Source organism: Cherax quadricarinatus, chromosome 24 (assembly GCF_038502225.1).
Source record: "Cherax quadricarinatus isolate ZL_2023a chromosome 24, ASM3850222v1, whole genome shotgun sequence".
Lineage (NCBI taxonomy): Eukaryota > Metazoa > Arthropoda > Malacostraca > Decapoda > Parastacidae > Cherax > Cherax quadricarinatus.
In genome coordinates this window covers 32,907,140-32,932,028 of record NC_091315.1, presented here as the reverse complement: position 1 = coordinate 32,932,028, position 24,889 = coordinate 32,907,140, and the positions used below count along the sequence as shown (strand labels likewise).

The 24,889-nt window shown below is 38.4% G+C and overlaps 1 protein-coding gene across 1 annotated transcript; it reads left to right on the top strand.

Moving 5' to 3' along the window:
• Positions 1-2,774: 2,774 nt before the first annotated feature.
• Sec22 (vesicle-trafficking protein SEC22) lies at positions 2,775-15,966 on the top strand. The gene is made up of 5 exons (XM_053779685.2): positions 2,775-2,936; positions 3,990-4,099; positions 7,935-8,095; positions 12,562-12,708; positions 15,520-15,966. Exons 1-5 carry the CDS (start codon positions 2,862-2,864, stop codon positions 15,666-15,668), a joined length of 642 nt encoding a protein of 213 aa, XP_053635660.2. The 5' UTR covers positions 2,775-2,861; the 3' UTR covers positions 15,669-15,966.
• The last annotated feature ends 8,923 nt before the right edge of the window (positions 15,967-24,889 follow it).

Genomic DNA, 24,889 nt, shown 5'->3' with positions numbered 1-24,889 from the left:
CTGGACATTTCAGATACAAGGGAAAATCAACTTCCAGCAAAAAGAAAAGTAAAATTGTCTAGGAACAATATCAGAATTACCTTTGACAATTGAAAAGCTTGTTAAAGTGTAGAAAAAAATATATAATAACAAATAGATTATGTTTTATGGAGACGACGAAAACTCTGGAAGAATTATAAATAATTATCGTTTTATTTGTAAGATTATTTTTACTTTAAGTTAATGCTTAGGAAGAGTTAACATTTATGTTCATTTTTAAATTAATATACTTATTATAAGTTAATATTTAAGTTTGGGGAAAGGAGAGAAGAGATGACAGTATTGAATGAATACTACACAACATTCATCACTACACAACATTCACCACTACACAACCATCACTACACAACATTTATCATTACACGACCATCACTACACAACAACCATCACTACACAACATTCATCATTGCACGACCATCACTACACAACATCCATCACTACACAACATTCATCATTACACGACCATCACTATACAACATCCATCAACTACACAACATCCATCACTACACAACATTCATCAGTACACAACCATCACTGCACAACATTCATCACTACACAACCATCATTACACAACCATCACTGACAACATCCATCACTACACAACCATCACTGACAACATCCATCACTACACAATCATCACTGACAACATCCATCACTACACAACCATCACTGACAACATCCATCACTACATAACATTCATCACTACACAATCATCACTACACAACATTTATCAACTACACAACATCCATCACAACAGAACATCCATTAATCCATCAATACACAACCATCACTACACAACATCCATCACTACACAACATCCATCACTACACAACATCCATCACTACACAACATTCATCACTACACAGCCATCACTGCACAGCATTCATCACTACACATGATGAGAAATTTCAGTTACTCAGATATGGTAAACACGAGGAAATTAAATCTTCATCAGAGTACAAAACAAATTCTGGCCACAAAATAGAGCGAAACACCAACGTCAAAGACCTGGGAGTGATCATGTCGGAGGATCTCACCTTCAAGGACCTTAACATTGTATCAATCACATCTGCTAGAAAAATGACAGGATGGATAATGAGAACCTTCAAAACTAGGGAGGCCAAGCCCATGATGACACTCTTCAGGTCACTTGTTCTATCTAGGCTGGAATATTGCTGCACACTAACAGCACCTTTCAAGGCAGGTGAAATTGCTGACCTAGAAAATGTACAGAGAACCTTCACGGCGCGCATAACGAAGATAAAACACCTCAATTACTGGGAGCGCTTGAGGTTCCTGAACCTGTATTCCCTGGAACGCAGGCGGGAGAGATACATGATTATATACACCTGGAAAATCCTAGAGGGACTAGTACCGAACTTGCACACGAAAATCACTCACTACGAAAACAAAAAACTTGGCAGACGATGCAACATCCCCCCAATGAAAAGCAGGGGTGTCACTAGCACGTTAAGAGACCATACAATAAGTGTCAGGGGCCCGAGACTGTTCAACTGCCTCCCAGCACACATAAGGGGGATTACCAATAGACCCCTGGCAGTCTTCAAGCTGGCACTGGACAAGCACCTAAAGTCGGTTCCTGACCAGCCGGGCTGTGGCTCGTACGTTGGTTTGCGTGCAGCCAGCAGCAACAGCCTGGTTGATCAGGCTCTGATCCACCAGGAGGCCTGGTCACAGACCGGGCCGCGGGGGCGTTGACCCCCGGAACTCTCTCCAGGTAAACTACACAACATTCATCACTACACAACATTCATCATTATTGTATTTATAAAAGGGTTTTTAAATCAAATAAATGAATGGATATATAAATACTTTATTTCCATATAATGCATAGTTTTTACATAGTGAGAAATGATAGGTTAGGTCAGGTTCGTTAGGAATCAGGACAAGTGTTTCCTGACGTGGGTCTTAGCTTCTGGCCATCTGACCGAGGCCTTCCGCTGGCTTACCGGTCCACCCATTTAAAAAATGTGGTTATGATTAATCACTGAGTGAGAAATGAGAGTAGATGTAGCTGTTATGGAAGAAGATAACGAATACCCAATGGAAATAAGTCACTTTGACATTTTTTAGGGGATTGAACTAGGTATTTTACAGTGTATGATGATTGTAGTTATGTGTACCTGTTCCTAAATAGAGTTATTAGTATGCCTGAAATGAGCTGCATAGCCAGGGCCTACATACTCAGTATTATTGTGTGAAATGTTTTGCATTTCCATGGACTTTTCCATGTAGGAAAGTTAATGTATACGAATCTCTGTGACACAAATGTATCCTCAAGGATAATAAATATTCCTTTTTTTATTTAAAACTTTGTGTACATAAGACATACATAAGTTATTCAAACATACATTAAATTAAAAAGATTATGACTACACAATACAAATACACTTTACCCAAACAAAACATGAGATCATTATTATTATTATTATTATTATTATTATTATTATTATTATTATTTATTATTACAAGTGTCATGGTTCCACGTTACTCTGACGAGTGAACGACACATCATCTAAACCTTAATACTTCCAGCTCACGCAGGGTTGAATCTTACAATTACAAATGCTACAATATATACATGAGTGTCTGTATATGAGCTTCGAATTTAATTTTCCAAGTTTTCAAAGTAGATTTAAATATATTTATGTAAGAAAGCGAGTGTATGAGGTGTGTAGAGTGAAGGTTGTGGCCAGAGTGAGCCTTCATCATCCGGGTTTATTAAACATCACAGCTGAGAGTGAGAGCCAGGGAAGTGCTGGGTTGTGGCATCCCCTTCACATATTCTCTGGCCCACAGTCATGGTTTTGATGGTGATGATAGCCAGGGCGTCTGATGGGCTGCCCCTGGCTGCGTCCCTGCAGGATGACGAGCAGGTGAGGGGCCACCGACCCCCCGTTGCTGAGGATCCCAATGGAATTTTTTTTCCATAATATTTATCCTTTTTGGTTATTTGCTTTATATTCATAGTCTATCACTATTTTATGTCTTTATAATCTTTATCTTAATGCAGCAATTATAGAAATTAAATAGTTGTAAAAAGTAAAAAGTACAGCAGTCTATAAAAATACCTCTCATTTTTAAGCTATAATTAAGCTTGTTTAATTACTGTGATCTGATCCTCTGTGTAATGTTAATATAAATAACTCGGTTTACCCTATTCTTTGTATATCTCCTTTCATTGTAACTGCATTTCACTTAGTTGAGTTACTTCACTGTTTTAACTTTTAAGGTTTAAGGAATAAGATATTACAGGGACCCCAGTGGAAATAAGTCACTTTGTCTGACTTTCTTTGGTTATCCTATGTAATCTACACATATGTTGCTATGTATGATAATTTATGTAACTATTTATGTGTACCTATACCTGAATAAAATTACTTATTTATTTTCCAGAAGCACAAGGCACTGAATTAAGTCATATGACTTTTTCCCCAGATGTACAAAGTTAATCATTGAATATAAATAGAGATAACAATAGCAATTGCCAAGAACAGTCGTTATTTATAGTATAATTAAACTTAATCCAGTGCTATGCATATTCCCTTTAACTGGATCTCTTCCTTGATGCTGGTAAGAGGCTCTTAATCCAAAGAACTGAACATACTGTTCATTTCCTTGGATCAGTCCTGATTGCTTCCCATTCCCTAGGTGCTGTATGAGCCCTACAGGTTTAGCATTTCCTAAATAATAATAATAATAATAATAATAAATTTAAGTAGGGTGCCTTGATTTTGGTTTAGGGCTCCTAATTCAGTGAATTGGAACTATCCTCTCCTTGCTTGGATCAAACCTCATTACCTTCTATTCCCCAGGTTCTTAATATTTATATATTATAAAGGAAGCTAAACAAGTTATGGAAAGATAAATGCATAGTAGTTATTATTTTAATATGATTGTTATAATGTGTTTGTAATTGGTTATTTCAGTCTGGTAGGAGTCTTGTGGAATATCAGAACCAAGCTAAAATGCTTTTCAAGAAAATCACAGTCAACAGCCCAACCAAATGCTCTATAGAAACAGGTCCTTATGTCTTCCAGTAAGTACCAAGGATGTTGATTCTCTTGAATCTAATACTGGTTTCACTGTTGACATAACAAATTAATACTTTGTCTATTTAAATTTATATTTAATTATTTTTTTTATTATTAACACCAGCCATTTCCCACCAAGGCAGGGTGGTCCAAAAAAGAAAAACTTTCATCATCATTCACTCTATCACTGTCTTGCCAGAGGCATGCTTACACTACAGTTATAAAACTGCAACATTAACACCCCTCCTTCAGAGTGCTGGCACTGTACTTCCCATCTCCAGGAATCAAGTATGGCCTGCCAGTTTCACTGATTCCCTTCATAAATGTTACCTTGCTTACACTCCAACAGCACATCAAGTCCTAAAAACCATTTGTCTCCATTTTCTCCTATCTAACACACTCGTGCACGCCTGCTGGAAGTCCAAGCCCCTCTCACACAAAACCTCTTTTACCCCCTCCCTCCAGCCTTTCCTAGGCCGACACTTACCTCGCCTTCCCTCCACTACAGATTTATACACTCGAAGCCATTCTATTTCATTCCATCTCTACATGTCCAATCCATCTCAGTAACCCCTCCTCAGCCCTCTGGATAATAGTTTTGGTAATCCCACACCTCCTAATCTCCAAACTACGGATTCTCTGCATTATATTCATACCACACATTACTCTCAGACATGACATCTCCACTGCCTCCAGCCTTCTTGTTGCAACATTCACAACCCATGCCTAACACCCATACAAGAGCATTGGTATAACTATACTTATACATTCCCCTCTTTGCTTTTATGAATAAAGTTCTTTGTTTCCACAGATTTCTCAGTGCACCACTCACCTTTTTCTCCTTGTCAACTCTATGATTCACCTCATCCTTCATAGACCCATCTGCTGACAGGTCCACTCCCAAATATATGAACAGATTCACCTCCTCCATACTCTCTCCCTCCAATCTGATATCCAATCTTCATTTACCTAATTTTTATGTGATCCTCATCACCTTACTCTTTCCATTATTCACTTTTAATTTCCTTCTTTTACATACCCTACCAAACTCATCAACCAACCTCTGCAACTTCTCTTCAGAATCTCCCAGATGCACAGTGTCATCAGCAAAGAGCAACAGTGACAGCTCCCACTTTGTGTTAGATTCTTTATCTTTTAATCCCACACCTCTTGCCAACACCTGAGCATTCACTTCTCTTACAACTCCATCTACAAGTATATTGAGCAACCATGGTGACATCACATATCCCTGTCTAAGGCCTGCTCTTACTAGGAAATAATCTCCCCCGTAAAAACTTTTCACCGCTTTCAATAACCTACCTCCTATTCCATACATTTGCAACATCTGCCACATTGCCCCCCTATCCACCCTATCATATGCCTTTTCCAAATCCATAAATGCCACAAAAAACTCTTTACCCTTATATATTGTACATACTGTTCACCTATATGCTTCACTGCAAACACTTAGTCTACACACCCTGTACCCTTCCAAAAGCCTCCTTGTTCATCTGCTATCCTGCTTTCTGTCTTACTCTTAATTCTTTCAGTAATAACTCTACCATAAACTTTACCAGGTATATTCTATAGACTCTCTTCTTTCAACAAACCGGCTGTATCCCATCGAAGCAGGGTGACCCAAAAAGAAAAAAAAAAGTTTCTCATTTCAGCTTTAGTAATGTATACAGGAGAAGGGGGTTACTAGCCCCTTGCTCCCAGCATTTGAGTCACCTCTTATGACACATCGCTTGCAGAGGAAGAATCCTGTTTCACTTCCCCATGGAGACTCGATAGACTTATTCCCCTATAATTTTTACACTCTGTTTTGTCCCCTTTGCCTTTATACAAAGGAACTTTGCATGCTCTCTTCCAATCCTAGGTACCTTACCCTCTTCCATACATTTATTAACCCCTTCAGGGTCCAAGGCCCAAATCTGAAGTGGTGCCCCAGTGTCCAAGAATTTTCCAAAAAAAAAATTTGTTATTTTTTCTTATGAAATGGTAGAGAATCTTTTTGCGAAGGTAATAAAACAAAAAGTACGAAATTTGATGGAAAATTGACGAAATTATGCTCTCGCGAATTTTGATGTGTCAGCGATATTTACGAATCGGCGATTTTGCCGACTTTGACTTCCATTCTAGGCCAATTACATCATTCCAGTCGACCAAATTCTTAGCTATTTTACTAGTATTACTTCTATTCTATCGATTGAGCACAAGAAATCGCCAAGTCAACTGTTTCAACTACAAAATAAAGTGATCGGAAATTGGTAATTTGGCCAATTTAACACAAAGTTCAAAATATTCCAATTTCAAAATAGCATCCAGAATAAACAATGTAGGCATTCCTGGCACTAAACTAACATTTCCTCGGTTCATTAGTTACGTTTTGAGGCTTTACAAATAAATCCCATTTTTATTTTTTATTTACATAATGAATTTTTATTCACACCAAAAAATAGAAGATTTACTGCTATGCAATATTGTAATAATTGTATAAATATCATCACCACATTTGTGAATGTGTATTAGATCCACCAGCTGGCGTGTATTAGACGTGTGAGGTCGTTTGTTTACTCTTGAACATCGACAAAAATTTAACATTTCCGCTACTTTGAGCTCAGTTTCAAGCCATTTCCGGTGCTAAAACCAATCAAAATCATCTCTATTTATGTAATATGTCTTCCATTCTATCAAATGAGACCAAGAAATTTCAAATACAACTATAAAAAACATACGAAAAAACACTGCAAAGTTGCTGTTTTAATCGAAAATCTTGGTTTCAGTTTTTTTTTCTCTCATTATACACAGTGTGCTGCAGGATTTGTTTTATGTGGTGCACACATACCACATAGATGTATTCTCTCATATCTAGGCCCAAGTGTACCACTCACAGTTTATCAGAGTGAGCTGAGCTCATGACGTAGATCTACGGTTTGGACACTGAACGCAAAGCCGTAGATCTACGGGACGGACCCTGAAAGGGTTAAATAAAAACACTAACCACTCCAAAACTATATCCCCACCTGCTTTTAACATTTCTATTTTTATCCCATCAATCCCAGCTGCTTTACCTTCTTTCATTCTACTCACTGCCACACGCACTTTTCCCACACTCACTTACTGTTAAAGTTAACTAATAATTTAGGTAAAAAACTTAAAATTCGTTTATTTTTGTGTGATTTTATGTACATGTAAATACAGTATCATATAATATGACAGTTTTATGTGAATCAGATTGTGTGCATGCAAGATGCTGCTAGCTGGTGCTCTTTCCAAACTTTAAGCAGTGGCTTGTATATCTGTCACTGTTTGTCCCACAAACAGTGTTCCTTATGTGTGAAAATTACATGCTGATGGGGGTGGATTCCTGCATATCAGTTACTTGTCAGACTAAAGTGATTAACCTGATTGTCCAAGTGATACTTGACACTAATGCCTTGCATATACTACACAGTATGCAGATGCACATGTAGATATCTCTTAAATATATAATAATACTGTATGCAAATATTTGAAACACCAAACAGGCTTCATACATATAACACCTATATATAGCTGTCCTGCTTCACTTCTGGTTAGTGTGACTTCGTAAATGGTCCAAGTCGGACCGAAACGTCGTCGTAAGCTTCTCTCTTTTATGTGCAGGTTATTTGTGTATATAACACATGAAAAAGAAATAGAGGTATAATCACACTCCAACATGCAAACATGGACTTGTATACTGTATCATATATTTGTGTGCCAATAAAGAATTCTCTGCACTTAAATCTTCTTCATCCTTCACTTTAACATACACACACATCATTGCCTATTACTAATGATACATAATTATTTCAGCTATCTTATTGAGAATGAAGCTTGTCATTTGATACTATGTGAGAGAGGGTACAGCAAAAAGACTGCTTTTACCTTTCTAGAAGAAATGTCTTCAGAATTTACAACTCAGCATGGTCGGAAAGTATCACAAGCAACTAGACCTTATTCGTGCATTGAGTTTGGTATGTTGCTAATTGTTTTATGCAAGTAGATTTTAAGAGGCTAATTAATAAATTATTTTTGTATGTTACTTAAGTTATCTCTTAAAAGGAATATCTTTATATTTAGGAGTAAACTGTATGTTGTGTTATCTATTCTGTCTCAGTCTTTATAAATTTCTTGTACCCAGTAGTTTTAACTCTAACTTGCCATATTTTATTTCTTATGCTGCATATTTTTTTAATTATTTTTTTATTATCACACTGGCCGATTCCCACCAAGGCAGGGTGGCCTGAAAAAGAAAAACTTTCACCATCATTCACTCCATCACTGTCTTGCCAGAAGGGTGCTTTACATTACAGTTTTTAAACTGCAACATTAACACCCCTCCTTCAGAGTGCAGGTACTGTACTTCCCATCTCCAGGACTCAGGTCTGGCCTGCCGGTTTCCCTGAACCCCTTCATAAATATTACTTTGCTCACACTCCAACAGCACGTCAAGTATTAAAAACCATTTGTCTCCATTCACTCCTATCAAACACGCTCACGCATGCCTGCTGGAAGTCCAAGCCCCTCACACAAAACCTCCTTTACCCCCTCCCTCCAACCTTTCCTAGGCCAACCCCTACCCCACCTTCCTTCCACTACAGACTGATACACTCTTGAAGTCACTCTGTTTCACTCCATTCTCTCTACATGTCCGAACCACCTCAACAACCCTTCCTCAGCCCTCTGGACAACAGTTTTGGTAATCCCGCACCTCCTGCTAACTTCCAAACTACGAATTCTCTGCATTATATTCACACCACACATTGCCCTCAGACATGACATCTCCACTGCCTCCAGCCTTCTCCTCGCTGCAACATTCATCACCCATGCTTCACACCCATATAAGAGCATTGGTAAAACTATACTCTCATACATTCCCCTCTTTGCCTCCAAGGACAAAGTTCTTTGTCTCCACAGACTCCTAAGTGCACCACTCACCCTTTTCCCCTCATCAATTCTATGATTCACCTCATCTTTCATAGACCCATCCGCTGACACGTCCACTCCCAAATATCTAAATACATTCACCTCCTCCATACTCTCTCCCTCCAATCTGATATCCAATCTTTCATCACCTAATCTTTTTGTTATCCTCATAACCTTACTCTTTCCTGTATTCACTTAATTTTCTTCTTTTGCACACCCTTCCAAATTCATCCACCAATCTCTGCAACTTCTCTTCAGAATCTCCCAAGAGCACAGTGTCATCAGCAAAGAGCAACTGTGACAACTCCCACTTTATGTGTGATTCTTTATCTTTTAACTCCACGCCTCTTGCCAAGACCCTCGCATTTACTTCTCTTACAACCCCATCTATAAATATATTAAACAACCACGGTGACATCACACATCCTTGTCTAAGGCCTACTTTTACTGGGAAATAATTTCCCTCTTTCCTACATACTCTAACTTGAGCCTCACTATCCTCGTAAAAACTCTTCACTGCTTTCAGTAACCTACCTCCTACACCATACACCTGCAACATCTGCCACATTGCCCCCCTATCCACCCTGTCATACACCTTTTCCAAATACATAAATGCCACAAAGACCTCTTTAGCCTTATCTAAATACTGTTCACTTATATGTTTCACTGTAAACACCTGGTCCACACACCCCCTACCTTTCCTAAAGCCTCCGTGTTCATCTGCTATCCTATTCTCCGTCTTACTCTTAATTCTTTCAATAATAACTCTACCATACACTTTACCAGGTATACTCAACAGACTTATCCCCCTATAATTTTTGCACTCTCTTTTGTCCCCTTTGCCTTTATACTATGCATGCTCTCTGCCAATCCCTAGGTACCTTACCCTCTTCCATACATTTATTAAATAATTGCACCAACCACTCCAAAACTATATCCCCACCTGCTTTTAACATTTCTATCTTTATCCCATCAATCCCGGCTGCCTTACCCCCTTTCATTTTACCTACTGCCTCACGAACTTCCCCCCACACTCACAACTGGCTCTTCCTCACTCCTACAAGATGTTATTCCTCCTTGCCCTATACACGAAATCACAGCTTCCCTATCTTCATCAACATTTAACAATTCCTCAAAATATTCCCTCCATCTTCCCAGTACCTCTAACTCTCCATTTAATAACTCTCCACTCCTATTTTTAACTGACAAATCCATTTGTTCTCTAGGGTTCCTTAACTTGTTAATCTCACTCCAAAATTTTTCTTATTTTCAACAAAATTTGTTGATAACATCTCACCCACTCTCTCATTTGCTCTCTCTTTACATTGCTTCACCACTCTCCTAACCTCTCTCTTTTTCTCCATATACTCTTCCCTCCTTGCATCACTTCTACTTTGTAAAAACTTCTCATATGCTAATTTTTTCTCCCTTACTACTCTCTTTACATCATCATTACACCAATCGCTCCTCTTCCCTCCCACACCCACTTTCCTGTAACCACAAACTTCTGCTGAACACTCTAACACTACATTTTTAAACCTACCCCATACCTCTTCGACCCCATTGCCTATGCTCTCATTAGCCCATCTATCCTCCAATAGCTGTTTATATCTTACCCTAACTGCCTCCTCTTTTAGTTTATAAACCTTCACCTCTCTCTTCCCTCATACTTCTACTCTCCTTGTATCCCATCTACCTTTTACTCTCAGTGTAGCTACAACTAGAAAGTGATCTGATATATCTGTGGCCCCTCTATAAACATGTACATCCTGAAGTCTACTCAACAGTCTTTTATCTACCAATACATAATCCAACAAACTACTGTCATTTCGCCCTACATCATATCTTGTATACTTATTATCCTCTTTTTCTTAAAATATGTATTACCTATAACTAAACCCCTTTCTATACAAAGTTCAATCAAAGGGCTCCCATTATCATTTACACCTGGCACCCCAAACTTACCTACCACACCCTCTCTAAAAGTTTCTCCTACTTTAGCATTCAGGTCCCCTACCACAATTGCTCTCTCACTTGGTTCAAAGGCTCCTATACATTCACTTAACATCTTCCAAAATCTCTCTCCTCTGCATTCCTCTCTTCTCCAGGTGCATAGACGCTTATTATGACCCACTTTTCACATCCAACCTTTACTTTAATCCACATAATTCTTGAATTTACACATTCATATTCTCTTTTCTCCTTCCATAACTGATCCTTCAACATTACTGCTACCCCTTCCTTTGCTCTAACTCTCTCAGATACTCCAGATTTAATCCCATTTATTTCCCCCCACCGAAACTCCCCTACCCCCTTCAGCTTTGTTTCGCTTAGGGCCAGGACATCCAACTTCTTTTCATTCATAACATCAGCAATCATCTGTTTCTTGTCATCCGCATTACATCCACACACATTCAAGCATCCCAGTTTTATAAAGTTTTTCTTCTTCTCTTTTTTAGTAAATGTCTACAGGAGAAGGGGTTACTAGCCCATTGCTCCCGGCATTTTAGTCGCCTCATACGACACGCATGGCTTACGGAGGAAAGATTCTTTTCCACATCCCCATGGACAATAGAAGAAATAAAGAAGAACAAGAGCTATTTAGAAAAAGGAGAAAAACCTAGATGTATGTATATATATATATATGCATGTGCGTGTCTGTGAAGTGTGACCAAAGTGTAAGTAGGAGTAGCAAGATATCCCTGTTATCTAACGTGTTTATGAGACAGAAAAAGAAACCAGCAATCCTACCATCATGCAAAACAGTTACAGGTTTCTGTTTCACAGTCATCTGGCAGGACGGTAGTACTTCCCTGGGTGGTTGCTGTCTACCAACCTACTACCTATTAGTAGGTTGGTAGACAGCATATTATCATCCACAAATATACTGTTTTCTCTGTAGTTTCCTTTATTCTATACAACTGTCTGCAGTATTCTTTATCTTAGTACTGTATCTGCCAAAAAAAATTGCCCTAAGATAATTACTCAATCAGTTGACTAAATATTGATGATTTGATCTCAATTGCAATAATTATCAGATTAAAATTTGCCTAAAACAGTATTTAACACTAAACTTAATAAAATTACTTAAGCAAATTAATGTGGAAAAATCTTGCTACAAACTATTTGGAAATAACTAACCTGCAAGATAAATATTGGAAAAATAACACCCAAACAGTAACATTTTTAAATTAATATTTATATAAAGTGAAGTGTTGTACTGTGTGGAAGTTTCTGGACTTTGTGAAAAAATTTATGTAAATATTTCATGCTGTAAAATTTATGGAATTTGTTTTCTAAAACCATAAAAATGTTCAGTTTGACTCATTTTGGCAGCCCTGACATGAAGCTGAATGCAGGATTCTGGTTAAAGTTACAGTTTCAAGCCACCAAGACATAAACAATGAGGTTCAGGGTAACACTTTTTAAAGTCATATATAAACTGTTTGAACCAGTTTCTTTAAAATTATTGAAACTTTTCGTCTCCATAGTAAAATATAATTGTTTACATTAGATACATACATCCAGAAGCTTCGTCGGCAATACAGTGATCAGCGTGGAAGGCGTCATTTGCATCAATTGAGAGAAGACTTGAATGATGTGCAAAGAATCATGATGGATAATATTGATGATGTATTGCAGCGAGGTGCTACTCTCTCAGGTAAGAACATAATGCACTTTTACTGTACTTATTATATGCAACCTTATGTACTGATTTATGTTGAAGTCAGTAGTAGCAGTGCCAAAGGGAGAGAGGGTAGAGGAGTTGAAGAGCTGCCCCACAAAATTTTATCACCCTCTTCCCCCCAAATCCCCAATGGATGGAGCAAAATAGGATGACTTGGAGGGTGTGTGGATCTGCAGTGGAGGGAGAGAGGAGGTGAGGGTTGCCCTAGGAAAGTTTGGAAGGAGAGGGTAAAGCAGGCTTTTGTTTGCAAGGGACTTGAACATCCAGCAGGCATGTGTGAACATGTTGGATGGAAGTGAATGGTGGCAAGTGGTTATGGGATTCGATGAGGTGTTTGAATTTGTGAAAGGTGACATTTCTGAAAGGATTCAAGGAATCCGGTTAACCGGACTTGAATCCTGGAGGTGGGAAGTATAATGTCTGCACTCTGAAGATGATGGAGATATTTGCAGTTTGGAGGAGCATCTGAACTGTAGTATCAGCACATCTATGGCAAGACTGATCAAGTGAATGATAGTAAAAGTGTTTCTTCTTTTGGGTCTTCCTACCTTGGTGGGAGATGGCCGGTGTGTTAAAAAAATAATAATGATGATGCACCCTCTCCCAATCAGATTGCCACTCATAAGCCCCTCTTACGTAGAGTGTCTGGAGCTGTCCCTGATTAGATAGATATGTTGATCTACCTGGAAAAGGGGTTATGTGGTTTAGGAAAATATAATTTAGAATACAGTAGTTCAGTTATTTAAGTTGATACCTTAAATTTTCACATTAAATTCTTAAAGATTAATGCAAGTGGAGTGTGAGCAAGGTAACATTTATGAAGGGATTCAGGGAAACCTGCAGGCCGGACTTGAGTCCTGGAGATGGGAAGTACAGTGCCTGCACTCTGAAGGAGGGGTGTTAATGTTGCAGTTTTATAACTGTAGTGTAAGCATGCCTCTGGCAGGGCAGTGATAAAGTGAATGATGATGAAAGTTTTTCTTTTTCGGGCCACCCTGCCTTGGTGGGAAATGACCGATTTGTTAATTTTTTTTTTTTCAACAAACCGGCTGTATCCCACCAAGGCAAGATGGCCCAAAAAGAAAAACGAAAGTTTCTCTTTTTAAATTTAGTAATCTATACAGGAGAAGGGGTTACTAGCCCCTTGCTCCTGGCATTTTAGTCGCCTTACAACACGCATAGCTTACGGAGGAAGAATTTTGTTCCACTTTCCCATGGAGATAAGAGGAAATAAACAAGAACAAGAACTAGTAAGAAAATAGAAGAAAACCCAGAGGGGTGTGTATATATATGCTTGTACATGTATGTGTAGTGTAACCTAAGTATAAGTAGAAGTAGCAAGACCTACCTGAAACCTTGCCTGTTCATGAGACAGAAAAATGGATACCAGCAATCCTACCATCATGTAAAACAATTACAGGCTTTCGTTTTACACTCACTTGGCAGGACGGTAGTACCTCCCTGGGCGGTTGCTGTCTACCAACCTACTACCTAGATGATTTGTTAAAACAGTGGATCCCCGGTTTACGATATTATTTCATTCCAGAAGTATGTTCAGGTGCCAGTACTGACCGAATTTGTTCCCATAAGGAATATTGTGAATTAGATTAGTCCATTTCAGACCCCCAAACATACACATACAAATGCACTTACATAAATACACTTACATAAATAACAAAAAAAGGCACAATACCATGACTGGAACGACACACAAACAACCCGCACATAAAAGAGAGAAGCTTACAGCGACGTTTCGGTCCGATTTGGACCATTTACAAAGTCACACTAACCAGAAGTGGAGCAGGACGGCTATATATAGGCAGGAAGAGGTGGTGGTAGTAGTAGTAGTAGTACAAGAATGGTATATAATACCGACAAGATGAAATTAAGACACATGCGCAACACCCGGGCATCTCTATCGTAGACGTTTCGCCATCCAGCCAGCCACTGGATAGCGAAACGTCCACAACAAAGACACCCAGACGCCGCACATGTGTCTTAATCTCATCAGTAGTAGTAGTAGTAGAAGAGGTAGTAGTAGTGGTAGTGGTAGAAGTGGGGAATAAGGAGGACGAGCCGGTCAAATACAAAGGAAGGGGAGCACTGCAAGGGAGCTAGGTGCCCACAGAGGGAGAGCAAGCGCACAGAGGTGCGCTTGCACCTTTAGTAATATATACAGGAGAAGGGGTTACTAGCCTCTTGCTCCTGGCATTTTAGTCACCTCTTACAACACACATGGCTTACAGAGGAAGAATTCTGTTCCACTTCCCCATGGAGGTAAGAGGAAATAAACAAGAACAAGAACTAGTAAGAAAATAGAAGAAAACCCAGCGGGGTGTGTATATATATGCTTGTACATGTATGTGTAGTGTGACGTAAGTGTAAGTAGAAGTAGCAAGACGTATCTGAAACCTTGCATGTTTATGAGGCAGAAAAATGGACACCAGCAATCCTACCATCATGTAAAACAATTACAGGCTTTCGTTTTACACTCACTTGGCAGGACGGTAGTACCTCCCTGGGCGGTTGCTGTCTACCAACCTACTACCTAGGTCTCCCACAACTTATATAATTAAATACTAGGTGTCCACCATAACGCATAGCATATATGTATTAGCCATAATCCACATGTAGGTGTTGACATTGAGCAAATATGATAAGCTTACTGCAAATTTATTTATAATATGCTATTCTAGTATGTATATTGTAGCCACTGCCTGCAGATTTAGCACTTCCCTCTGAATATAATTATAGTGTATGACTCATTAAGTTAATTTCTTTCAGATTTGGAGACAAAGGCATCTGGGTTATTAATTATGTCCAAAAAGTATCATCAAGATGCTCAGTATCTGAACATGCGATCAACTTTTGCAAAGATTGCTGCTGGTGCTGTTGTTGCATTGGTGTTTGTTATCTACTTCTTTGTGTTTTGAAAATATTTACATTTTTTGAGGGGAAAGAGGGATTAGTACTCAAAGTTTACAACACATTTTCATTCAACATACAGAATTAGTATTCGTCAGAAGTGGTGATCGTATTGTCTCAGTTTTATAAATTCTCAGATATTAAACGTCATTCCAAAGTGCAGGTTATTAAGACATAAATTTTAGCTGCCACTGAGAATGCTAATCTAATTTTAGGACAAAATTTAACTCATAATTAATGATAAATCTGTAGTACATTTTTCCACAAGTCTTTTTGATTATAATAATAATAATTTCCACAAGACAATTTAATTGAAACCTCTGCTCTCCATTTACTTAACATGTGTTTTGTCCACATACCATGATTTGTTGTATAGTATATCATCTTGACCCATACTTTTACACATTTATGAGTGGCTACAGTTCTCACTTTTTGTATCCAATTTTATCATGTGAGCTGATATTGATTGTACACCAGAATATTAAAAAGTAATATAGCAAGATTTTCCCTGAGGATATTATTTATTTAATGCTTAGGTAAAGTTTAGGAATATGCAAATTAATGCTGATTCTAAAAACTTTTGATAACTTTGCAGCTTCCAAACATTGATTTTTGAAATATATTTGTTACTTTGAATAATATTTGTTTGTTGCAATTATTTTTAGAATCCCCAACACACATGCACACAAATTTGTTCTTGAACTTTCTGAAAAATAATACATAGCATCATCATTTAAAGAAACTGACCATATCACAGCCAGAACCTTATATATGATATTACTGCTTGTGAAACACTTGACAAAGCCTTACCTTTTAACTACACAAATTTTAACTATAGGGAAAATTGGTGATAAAATAGAAAGTTGAGACCTCTTAAATATATCGTACTTGCTGAGAATCCAGGCATACTACATATATCAGGATAAAGAACTTTGAATTTTCACTATAATCATTACAATTATTATCATTTGCTCTTAATGCAGAATCATTCATGTTTGGTTAATCTAAAAACAATGCTAAAATCTATTGATTACGTTGGAAACGTTCTTTCTCAGAGTACAGTAAGCTCAAAAAATAATGCAGTACATGTATTTAACTTTAAATATCACATTAAATGCCTCCCACTTAATAGGACTCTACATGTTTAATTTGTTTAAAATACTATATAAATTTGTACACTAAGTATTATACTTGAGCACAATAAAATCTGTGCACATATAATTGTATATACATATATAGTTACACTACATAAACAGATACTAATACAGATATTTAAATATCTACACACATGTACATAGCTATACAAATATTTAATGACATACATACTTATGACAATTGTAGACCAGTTTGAAGCAAAACTGACTTGCTGAAATTATAAAAACACGTTGATGTTTATCTAGAGTATCATGTCTTATAATGTTGTGTATTGCTCCCTTTCTTTTATATGCTAATTTAGTTTTGCTTAATTTGATCAACAAGAAAATATACAAGACTACCAAATCTTTTACCAAACTTTGGTAAATTCTAGTAAGTGAACTTTACATGCATATTTAGATACTGTGTCATAATGGATTATTTAAAGGAATTCAGTTATAAAATGAACACTGGGGATATAGGTGGTATAGCTTTTAAATTCAGCTATATACGTATTACATAGGTTTAGCCAAAACTACTGAACATTCTTATCCCTTGAAAGTTATAGTTGTTCTTGGATTTATTCTAACTATTTTAGTTGTAAATGTGATACAACTAACGTTAATGTTGATACCACTTTTGATCTTTTTAAATGCAAACATATTTATATTCACTTTATTTCCACTTCACTTACTGTTATGGCAAGCAGTACCCATTTTCAGAACAGATGATGCTTATAGTGCATTATGCAAGCATTCTGAATATCGATATTTTTTATACTATTATCTTATGAAAATAAATAGCTTTGCTATAGATACTGAGGAATTCTTCATATTATAATGGATGACAAAAACAAATGTAACATTTTAGCTTATCTTCGGTTTTAAAGATGAGAATATTTTGTATTAAAATAATCATAGCTAATGTATGGGCAGTGTTTGCAGAAAAGAAAAACATTGTACAGTAAATAATTTTCTGATTCATTAGAAATTATTTTACATTTAGCAACTTAAGTCATGTTTCCGTTATGAAGAGCTCTGGTAATATTCTGGAGTCTTCCATCCTGAAGGTAAGGAAGGTGTCTTTTCTACTGTGGTGGATGGGATATGGGATCTTCCTTATTGGGTGGTGAAGGGGAGGGGGATGTATGGGGCATGGTTAGGTTCCTGGGTTGGCATGGATTATGTATGGATGATGTGAGTAGGTAGGGAAGAGGACAGAAGTGATGTCTTCTGTGTGGTGGAGAAGAATACAGATAGTTGGAGATGGAATATAGTATCTGGTGAAAGCGAATGGTGTAGGTGGAAGATGTGGATAGGTAAAGGAGGGAGGAAGTGGTTAGTCAAAGATCTTTTCAACTATCTACTATTCTATCCAACCCTGCCTGGTGTTTTGCCTGTATTCTGTCTATTTTCTGTTCCTTTATTGTGTGTGCATGCAAGTGAGTATATGTGAGTGAGTAGGAGAGAGAGAGAGAGAGAGACTGTGTGTGTGAATGAGTTCACAAACCACTACCCCACACACACTAGCCAAACCAAGGACCCACCCATGTCCCTTGAACCCCCTCGTGTTACCCAGTAAGTGCAGTTCTTATCTCTCATCCACCAAGGAAGGAGTGAGACTGCTGTGCTGAATAAGTTTTGCCCACTTCCTTTTCTCATTTCTTAAATGGAGCACCTTAGGCTCTTTCCTGAACATGCCTGCCTTTTGCTCCAATGGTTCATACTTTCTACTAAGTCCCAAGTAACAGATGCTGTCATCACCCTCCTTAAAGATTAATATTAATGTGTTCTCTCTACCCCTTTTTTCCAATGCTATTTGCAACCTTTTTGCTATTGTTGCTACTGATACTGCTTGTGTTTGAACAAACATTCTACTACATTTCAGTACAAACTGCATTTGTCATATCTCTAACAGCCCTTAGTTCAAATTTTCCCTTACTTTTTGCATTGCTGATCTTTCTTCAAGTCCCACTTCTCCTCCATCAACTTGAACTTCTCGGGTTTGGTGTTACCTTTGCCACTGAACCTGGTCCTTGTAGTGTTGGCATTGACGTGATTACTTAGCTCCTTTGACCTCTTTCATCGATCTCATTTTCATGGTATCCCTGACACGTCTCCCATTCATGGTCCTCTTATCCTTTCACCCTTTTTTTCCTCTTTCTCTCATGACCTGATAATAGTCCATGACAAACTGAAACCTCATTTAAAGTTTCTTCTTCAAATTATGGGCTGATTGTGAACTATTGCAGCCACTCCCTTATGATTTATTTTTCATTACAATAATGTTGCTGCTGTAAGGTATTCCTTAGTCAATACTGGAGGTGATTTAGATATGCTTCTTAAACATTGTATGATGGTAAAAAAATCATAGTTCATGTACAGTTGTATATACAGTAATGTGTTTGTTGATTATCATGTTGGTACATTATTGTACACTGTATTTTGTTCCTGTGTGTTTGATAATCCAGTTGGTAAAATCATTGTGTACTGTACAGTGATCTGCTTCATACAAAGTCATTTTATACTTTCCATGTTTAATGATTGTCAGTTTGGTGCAAGCGTATAAGTTCATTTGTTTTTCTTCCTATGGTTCTTTTCCTATCATCAATTTTTAGTACAATCTATTTTCAGTAAATAATTTTGTGGTATAAAAATAATTTTCTCCTGTATATACATTATTTGCCATGTAAAAGTAAACATGAATGAAAAGTTTTTTCTATAAACATTTTCTCTTGGTTATACATCTCATTTTAAGAATAATGTAATATGGTTATTCCAAAATCTAAGGAGGTGAATGTTCAAGGAATTGAACCTGTGCTCCAGTTCCTTAAATCAAGTCTGAATGCCTTCCATTCTCCTAAACACTGTACGGCCACTATGGGTTTAGCACCCCCTCCCATAAATGTAATAATATAATGAGTGTTTAGTTGGGGTTTGTGATATTCTGTACAGCACACTGATGTGTGCTTGACTTGTATACATTATTCTATTTGTGTCTATTTTTGAAAATACTTACTAGTTGGCACACAAAAATGAAATACATTGTATCACATTACACTTCATTTCAGAAGCTTTTTTTTTTATTATTATTCAACAGTCATCTTCTGTCAAGGTAGGGTGACCCAAAGAAGACACATTCACCAACATTTATTAAATAGCTGCCTTTCCAGAACTATGTAGACATTACCATCAGATTGCCCTCTGACTGCAACATCTCCACCTCTTCAGAGTGAGGCACTGCTCTTCCCACCTTCAGGACTCTAGTCCAGCTAACCGGTATTCCTGACTTCCTTGATTTGGGAAGTTAGATAAATTACAGGGAAAAAATGTGTAGTCCATCTGTATCAGTCAACTTGTTTTGTATTTTCAGTCTGGTGGTGAGTTGCATGCTAGTTTACTCATAAATTAACTGACCAGACTCTTAAGTTCCCTGATTTTCATTCATGGACCACTATGCAAATCATGGGCTTCCATGAAAGGTGAGTTTTAATGGTATTAGTTGGGTGTGGTGGTTCTTTGTCCACTGTGGTGGAGAAGTATATTTGGCTAGGGTCAAGCAAGCATCAGAAGATAGGCACTCCTTTGGGCCTGACTGCCAACAGATCTTATGGTTACTTGTGTATACATCTCCATTAACTTTGAAAATATTTAATGTGTTTAGTGGTGGGTGGGTGGGTTTGTGCATTGAAGACTATCATATAGTTTACCCAGCCATGTACTATCCTTGACTATGACTCTCCAGCTTCTCCCAAAATACAATGGTGATTTACAAATAAACCTTACAGAACAGTATTCAGCAAAATATGTCTCGCTCAGCCATAACTACTTTGACAACTGGAAACAGTAAGAATGAACATTCTCAGCTTTTTCCTTCTTATGTGGTTAAGAAGCCTCGCCTTCCCCATTGGACCCCTCAAGGAAAGTTTCTTGATGTTAATGAGTGACTTCTAATCCAAGGAATTGGATCTGCTCTTCCTTTCTTTGGATCAGACCTGACTGCCTCCTCTTCCCCTAGGTGCTGTATAATTACAATAATCTTAATAGTTGTGACAAGCAAGATAACATGTCCATTTCAAGATTAGTAGATAGAAGACTGAGCCTCATTCCCTTGTGCTGAATGGCCCACATGGGTTTACACTTCACAGAATAGATTACCTTGAAGGGAGGTAGATGCCTTGATATCTGTAAGGGGCTCTTGATCTAGGGAATTAGACCTATCCTCCCTTTGGATCTAACCTGATTGCCTCCTAGGTGCTGCATGATCTCTATAGGTTTACCACTCCCATATTTGCAGTTACTTTTATAATGAAGTTAAGCATTAAACTCGAAAGGGTTATACTCTGCTGCAGGGAGAGATGTGCAAAGGGCAAGATTGAGGGGCAGGGGCGTGCGAGGGTACGGGTTAGTGGGGGATGTGAAAGAGTAAAATTTTAACCAAAGTTAATGTATTAGGTTAGTTTCTGTTCAAAGTTTCTTCTTGTGGTATCTTTGAGTAGTGTGTCAAGTACATATGCAGGAAAGTGTAATCTCCTAAACTTGACAGAGGTGGGAAAATGACTTGAATTGTAAATGTGGTTTGAGAAAAAAAAATAATTTGTGATCCAACTTGGACCACCATTGTTGCCAACAGTTGCAGAGTTTTTGGGAGGTTTCTGAAAAAAAAAAGTAGTCCAATAAAGAAATACCCATGCAAAATCAAGAGGTCATGAATACTGTAGTGGACAGAACGATTGAGTCTGCTTGTTCATTGCCCCAAACATGTAGTCCAGGGGGCCCAGCAAAAACCAGCTTTGTGCCTACTAGCAAGGCGACATGGCCAAAGCTGAACATGGACAAGCGGATGAGGGGAGTTGAATGTCTGGCTAGCTGTCTTCTTCCCACTGCTATTGTTTGGGAGACAGTACTCTCCTGCTTATGTATCAGCCCCACATACCTCACTCATGGAAAAATTCCAGGCATAGCTCTTTGAGGACTGTCAGGTTCCATTGTTGGTTCACCAATCTTAATAGATTATCCTTTCTATCAGCAGGCATTCAAAATTCACTTTTGACATCTCCACTGCCCAAATATATTTACTCTGACCTTGCTGAAAATCTCACCTTTGATGCAGACCGACCGACCTAACAAACTAACATATTGCACCAGCTTTGATTTTAATTTACCTCTTGCACCTTCCCTTACCCCCACTAATTCTTCGAATGCACTCCTGCTCGTTACACGCTCCTAACCTCTGCATATTCCTCTTCTAGCACATCCTCCCAGCAGCACTGTTCCTTTTGGATTTAGCGCTCGATTGGATATGATTTTTTTTTATTAACACATCAGCCATTTCTCACTAAGGCAGGATGACCCAAAAAAGAAGTAACACTTTCATCATCACTCACTCCATCACTGTCTTGCCAGAGGCATGCCTACACCGCAGTTCAAAAACTGCAATATATCTTCCAAGTTATTCTATTTTATTCCATCCTTTCCAAATGTCTGAACCACCTCAACCCCTCCTCAGCCTTCTGGATAATACTTTTAGAAACCCCACACCACCACCTAACCTCCAAGCTCCAACCTTCTTGTTGCAACATTCACCACCCATGGTTCACACCCATATAAGAGCATTGGTACCACTATTCAATTCAATTCAGTTCAATTCAAAGTTTATTCTCTATAAGGATTACAGTGCTGAGTTTACAGAATTTGGTTATTGTGTGGCTTACATGTAGTAAAATAATGATTACAGTGTACCACTAGAACACCTAGCATGGCTAGGCATTTTGGGCAGACTTAGTTTAATTCTTAATTTTAAAATATTACAAATTATGAGGTAAGTTGGTATTATGGCTAAGTGACTAAATACTAGTTTGAGAGTTTAGCAATGTGAATGCTTTTGTTTTGGCACAGTACATAGTTTCAGTATTGGAGTATCACAGGATTCATTATTTTAAGATTGAGATTAATATTTCTGTTTATGGTCAAATGGGTGAGTGAGTGTAAGTGTGAACCACCAGGTCGTATTCGTGTAGTTAGTTGACGGGGTGTATCAGGGAGATAAGATGTTTTCTAATGGTAGTTTTGAAGGTGATGAATGTGTCTGCAGTTCTAGAGTTCTCAGGTAGGGTGTTCCAGATTTTAGGGCCTTTGACATACATTGAATTTTTGTAAAGGTTTAGTCGGACACGGGGAATGTCGTAGAGATGTTTGTGTCTGGTGTTATGCCTGTGGGTTCTGTCACAGCTATCAAGAAAGCATTTTAGGTCAAGGTTGATATTGGAGTTTAAGGTCCTGTAGATATAGATTGCACAGTAGTAAGTGTGGATGTACTGAACAGGGAGTAAGTTTAGATGTATGAAGAGTGGGGGGGGGGGTGTTGCCAAGGATGGGATTTAGTGATTATTCTTACTGCAGCTTTTTGTTGGGTTATTATTGGCTTTAGGTGTGTTGCTGCAGTTGATCCCCAAGCACAAATAGCATAGGTGAGGTATGGATAAATAAGTGAATGGTATAGTGTGAGAAGGACATTTTGCGGCATGTAGTATCGTATCTTGGAGAGGATCCCAACCATTTTGGATACTTTTTTGGTTATGTGTTGGATATGGGTGCTGAAATTCTATCATACATTCATTTCTTTGCTTCCATGGATAACATTCTTTGTCTCCACAGTGCACCACTCACCTTTATACTATAAATGGTTGGCTGACAGCTATATGACCCTACTGGGTTTAGCACCTGGTTTTGATAATAATATTGGCTGACTGGTTAATTATAGTAGACCCCCTTGAGATGGATGCTACAATAACCTTGATCCTGGTGAAGGGCTCTTGACCCAGGAGCTTAGACTTATGCTCCCCTTGGATTGAACCTGGATGCTACATGACCTGTATGGGTTTAGTGCTTGATTTGAGTATTAAATATTGCACTAGTTTCACACTTACCATTGCTTCCAAAAACATTAGTCATATTACAAAGGTATGTGGTATTATTATAATCAAAACTAAGCACTACACTAACAAGGGTCATACAGCACTACAAAGGTACGTATATGAAGCCATGAAAAAGCTACATGCATATATATACAAACACTGATCTCTGGCTGAAGGAGACTCGAACCTACGAACCTTAGGACAAGGTACGCAGTGCTTTACCAATCTACCCACACTGGACCAATACCTTGGCGTGTAGCATCCGCTACACGTTTGATCCAAGGCAGCCAGCTTTCAGGGAGAAGGCTTACAGCCTTTCATCTCATCCCCTGCATGCATCAGCATTACTAGAGATTTGAACAATGCAAGGAATTCGCGAGAGCATGCGAAATATACACAAACACTGATCTCTGGCTGAAGGAGACTCGAACCTACGAACCTTAGGACAAGGCACGCAGTGCTTTACCAATCTACCCACACTGGACCAATACCTTAGCGTGTAGCATCCGCTACACGTTTGATCCAAGGCAGCCAGCTTTCAGGGAGAAGGCTTACAGCTTTTCATCTCATCCCCTGCATGCATCAGCCTTACTAGAGATTTGAACAATGCAAGGAATTCGCGAGAGCATGCGAAATATACACAAACACTGATCTCTGGCTGAAGGAGACTCGAACCTACGAACCTTAGGACAAGGTACGCAGTGCTTTACCAATCTACCCATAGGTATTGGTCCAGTGTGGGTAGATTGGTAAAGCACTGCGTACCTTGTCCTAAGGTTCGTAGGTTCGAGTCTCCTTCAGCCAGAGATCAGTGTTTGTGTATATTTCGCATGCTCTCGCGAATTCCTTGCATTGTTCAAATCTCTAGTAAGGCTGATGCATGCAGGGGATGAGATGAAAAGCTGTAAGCCTTCTCCCTGAAAGCTGGCTGCCTTGGATCAAACGTGTAGCGGATGCTACACGCCAAGGTATTGGTCCAGTGTGGGTAGATTGGTAAAGCACTGCGTACCTTGTTCTAAGGTTCGTAGGTTCGAGTCTCCTTCAGCCAGAGATCAGTGTTTGTGTATATTTCGCATGCTCTCGCGAATTCCTTGCATGCATATATATATAAAAAAAAAAAATACCTTGATGCCTGTGAGGGACTCTTAACCTGAGGAAGTGGATAGAACTTCCCCTTCC

What these genes read in the sequence shown, in the direction of transcription:
- Sec22 (XM_053779685.2), top strand. Translation starts at nt 2,862, where the DNA reads ATGGTTTTGATGGTGATGATAGCCAGGGCGTCTGATGGGCTGCCCCTG. An exon ending in CCCTGCAGGATGACGAGCAG is followed by an intron (nt 2,937 to 3,989) that starts GTGAGGGGCCAC and finishes TGGTTATTTCAG; the next exon opens with TCTGGTAGGAGTCTTGTGGA. An exon ending in GCGAGGTGCTACTCTCTCAG is followed by an intron (nt 12,709 to 15,519) that starts GTAAGAACATAA and finishes AATTTCTTTCAG; the next exon opens with ATTTGGAGACAAAGGCATCT.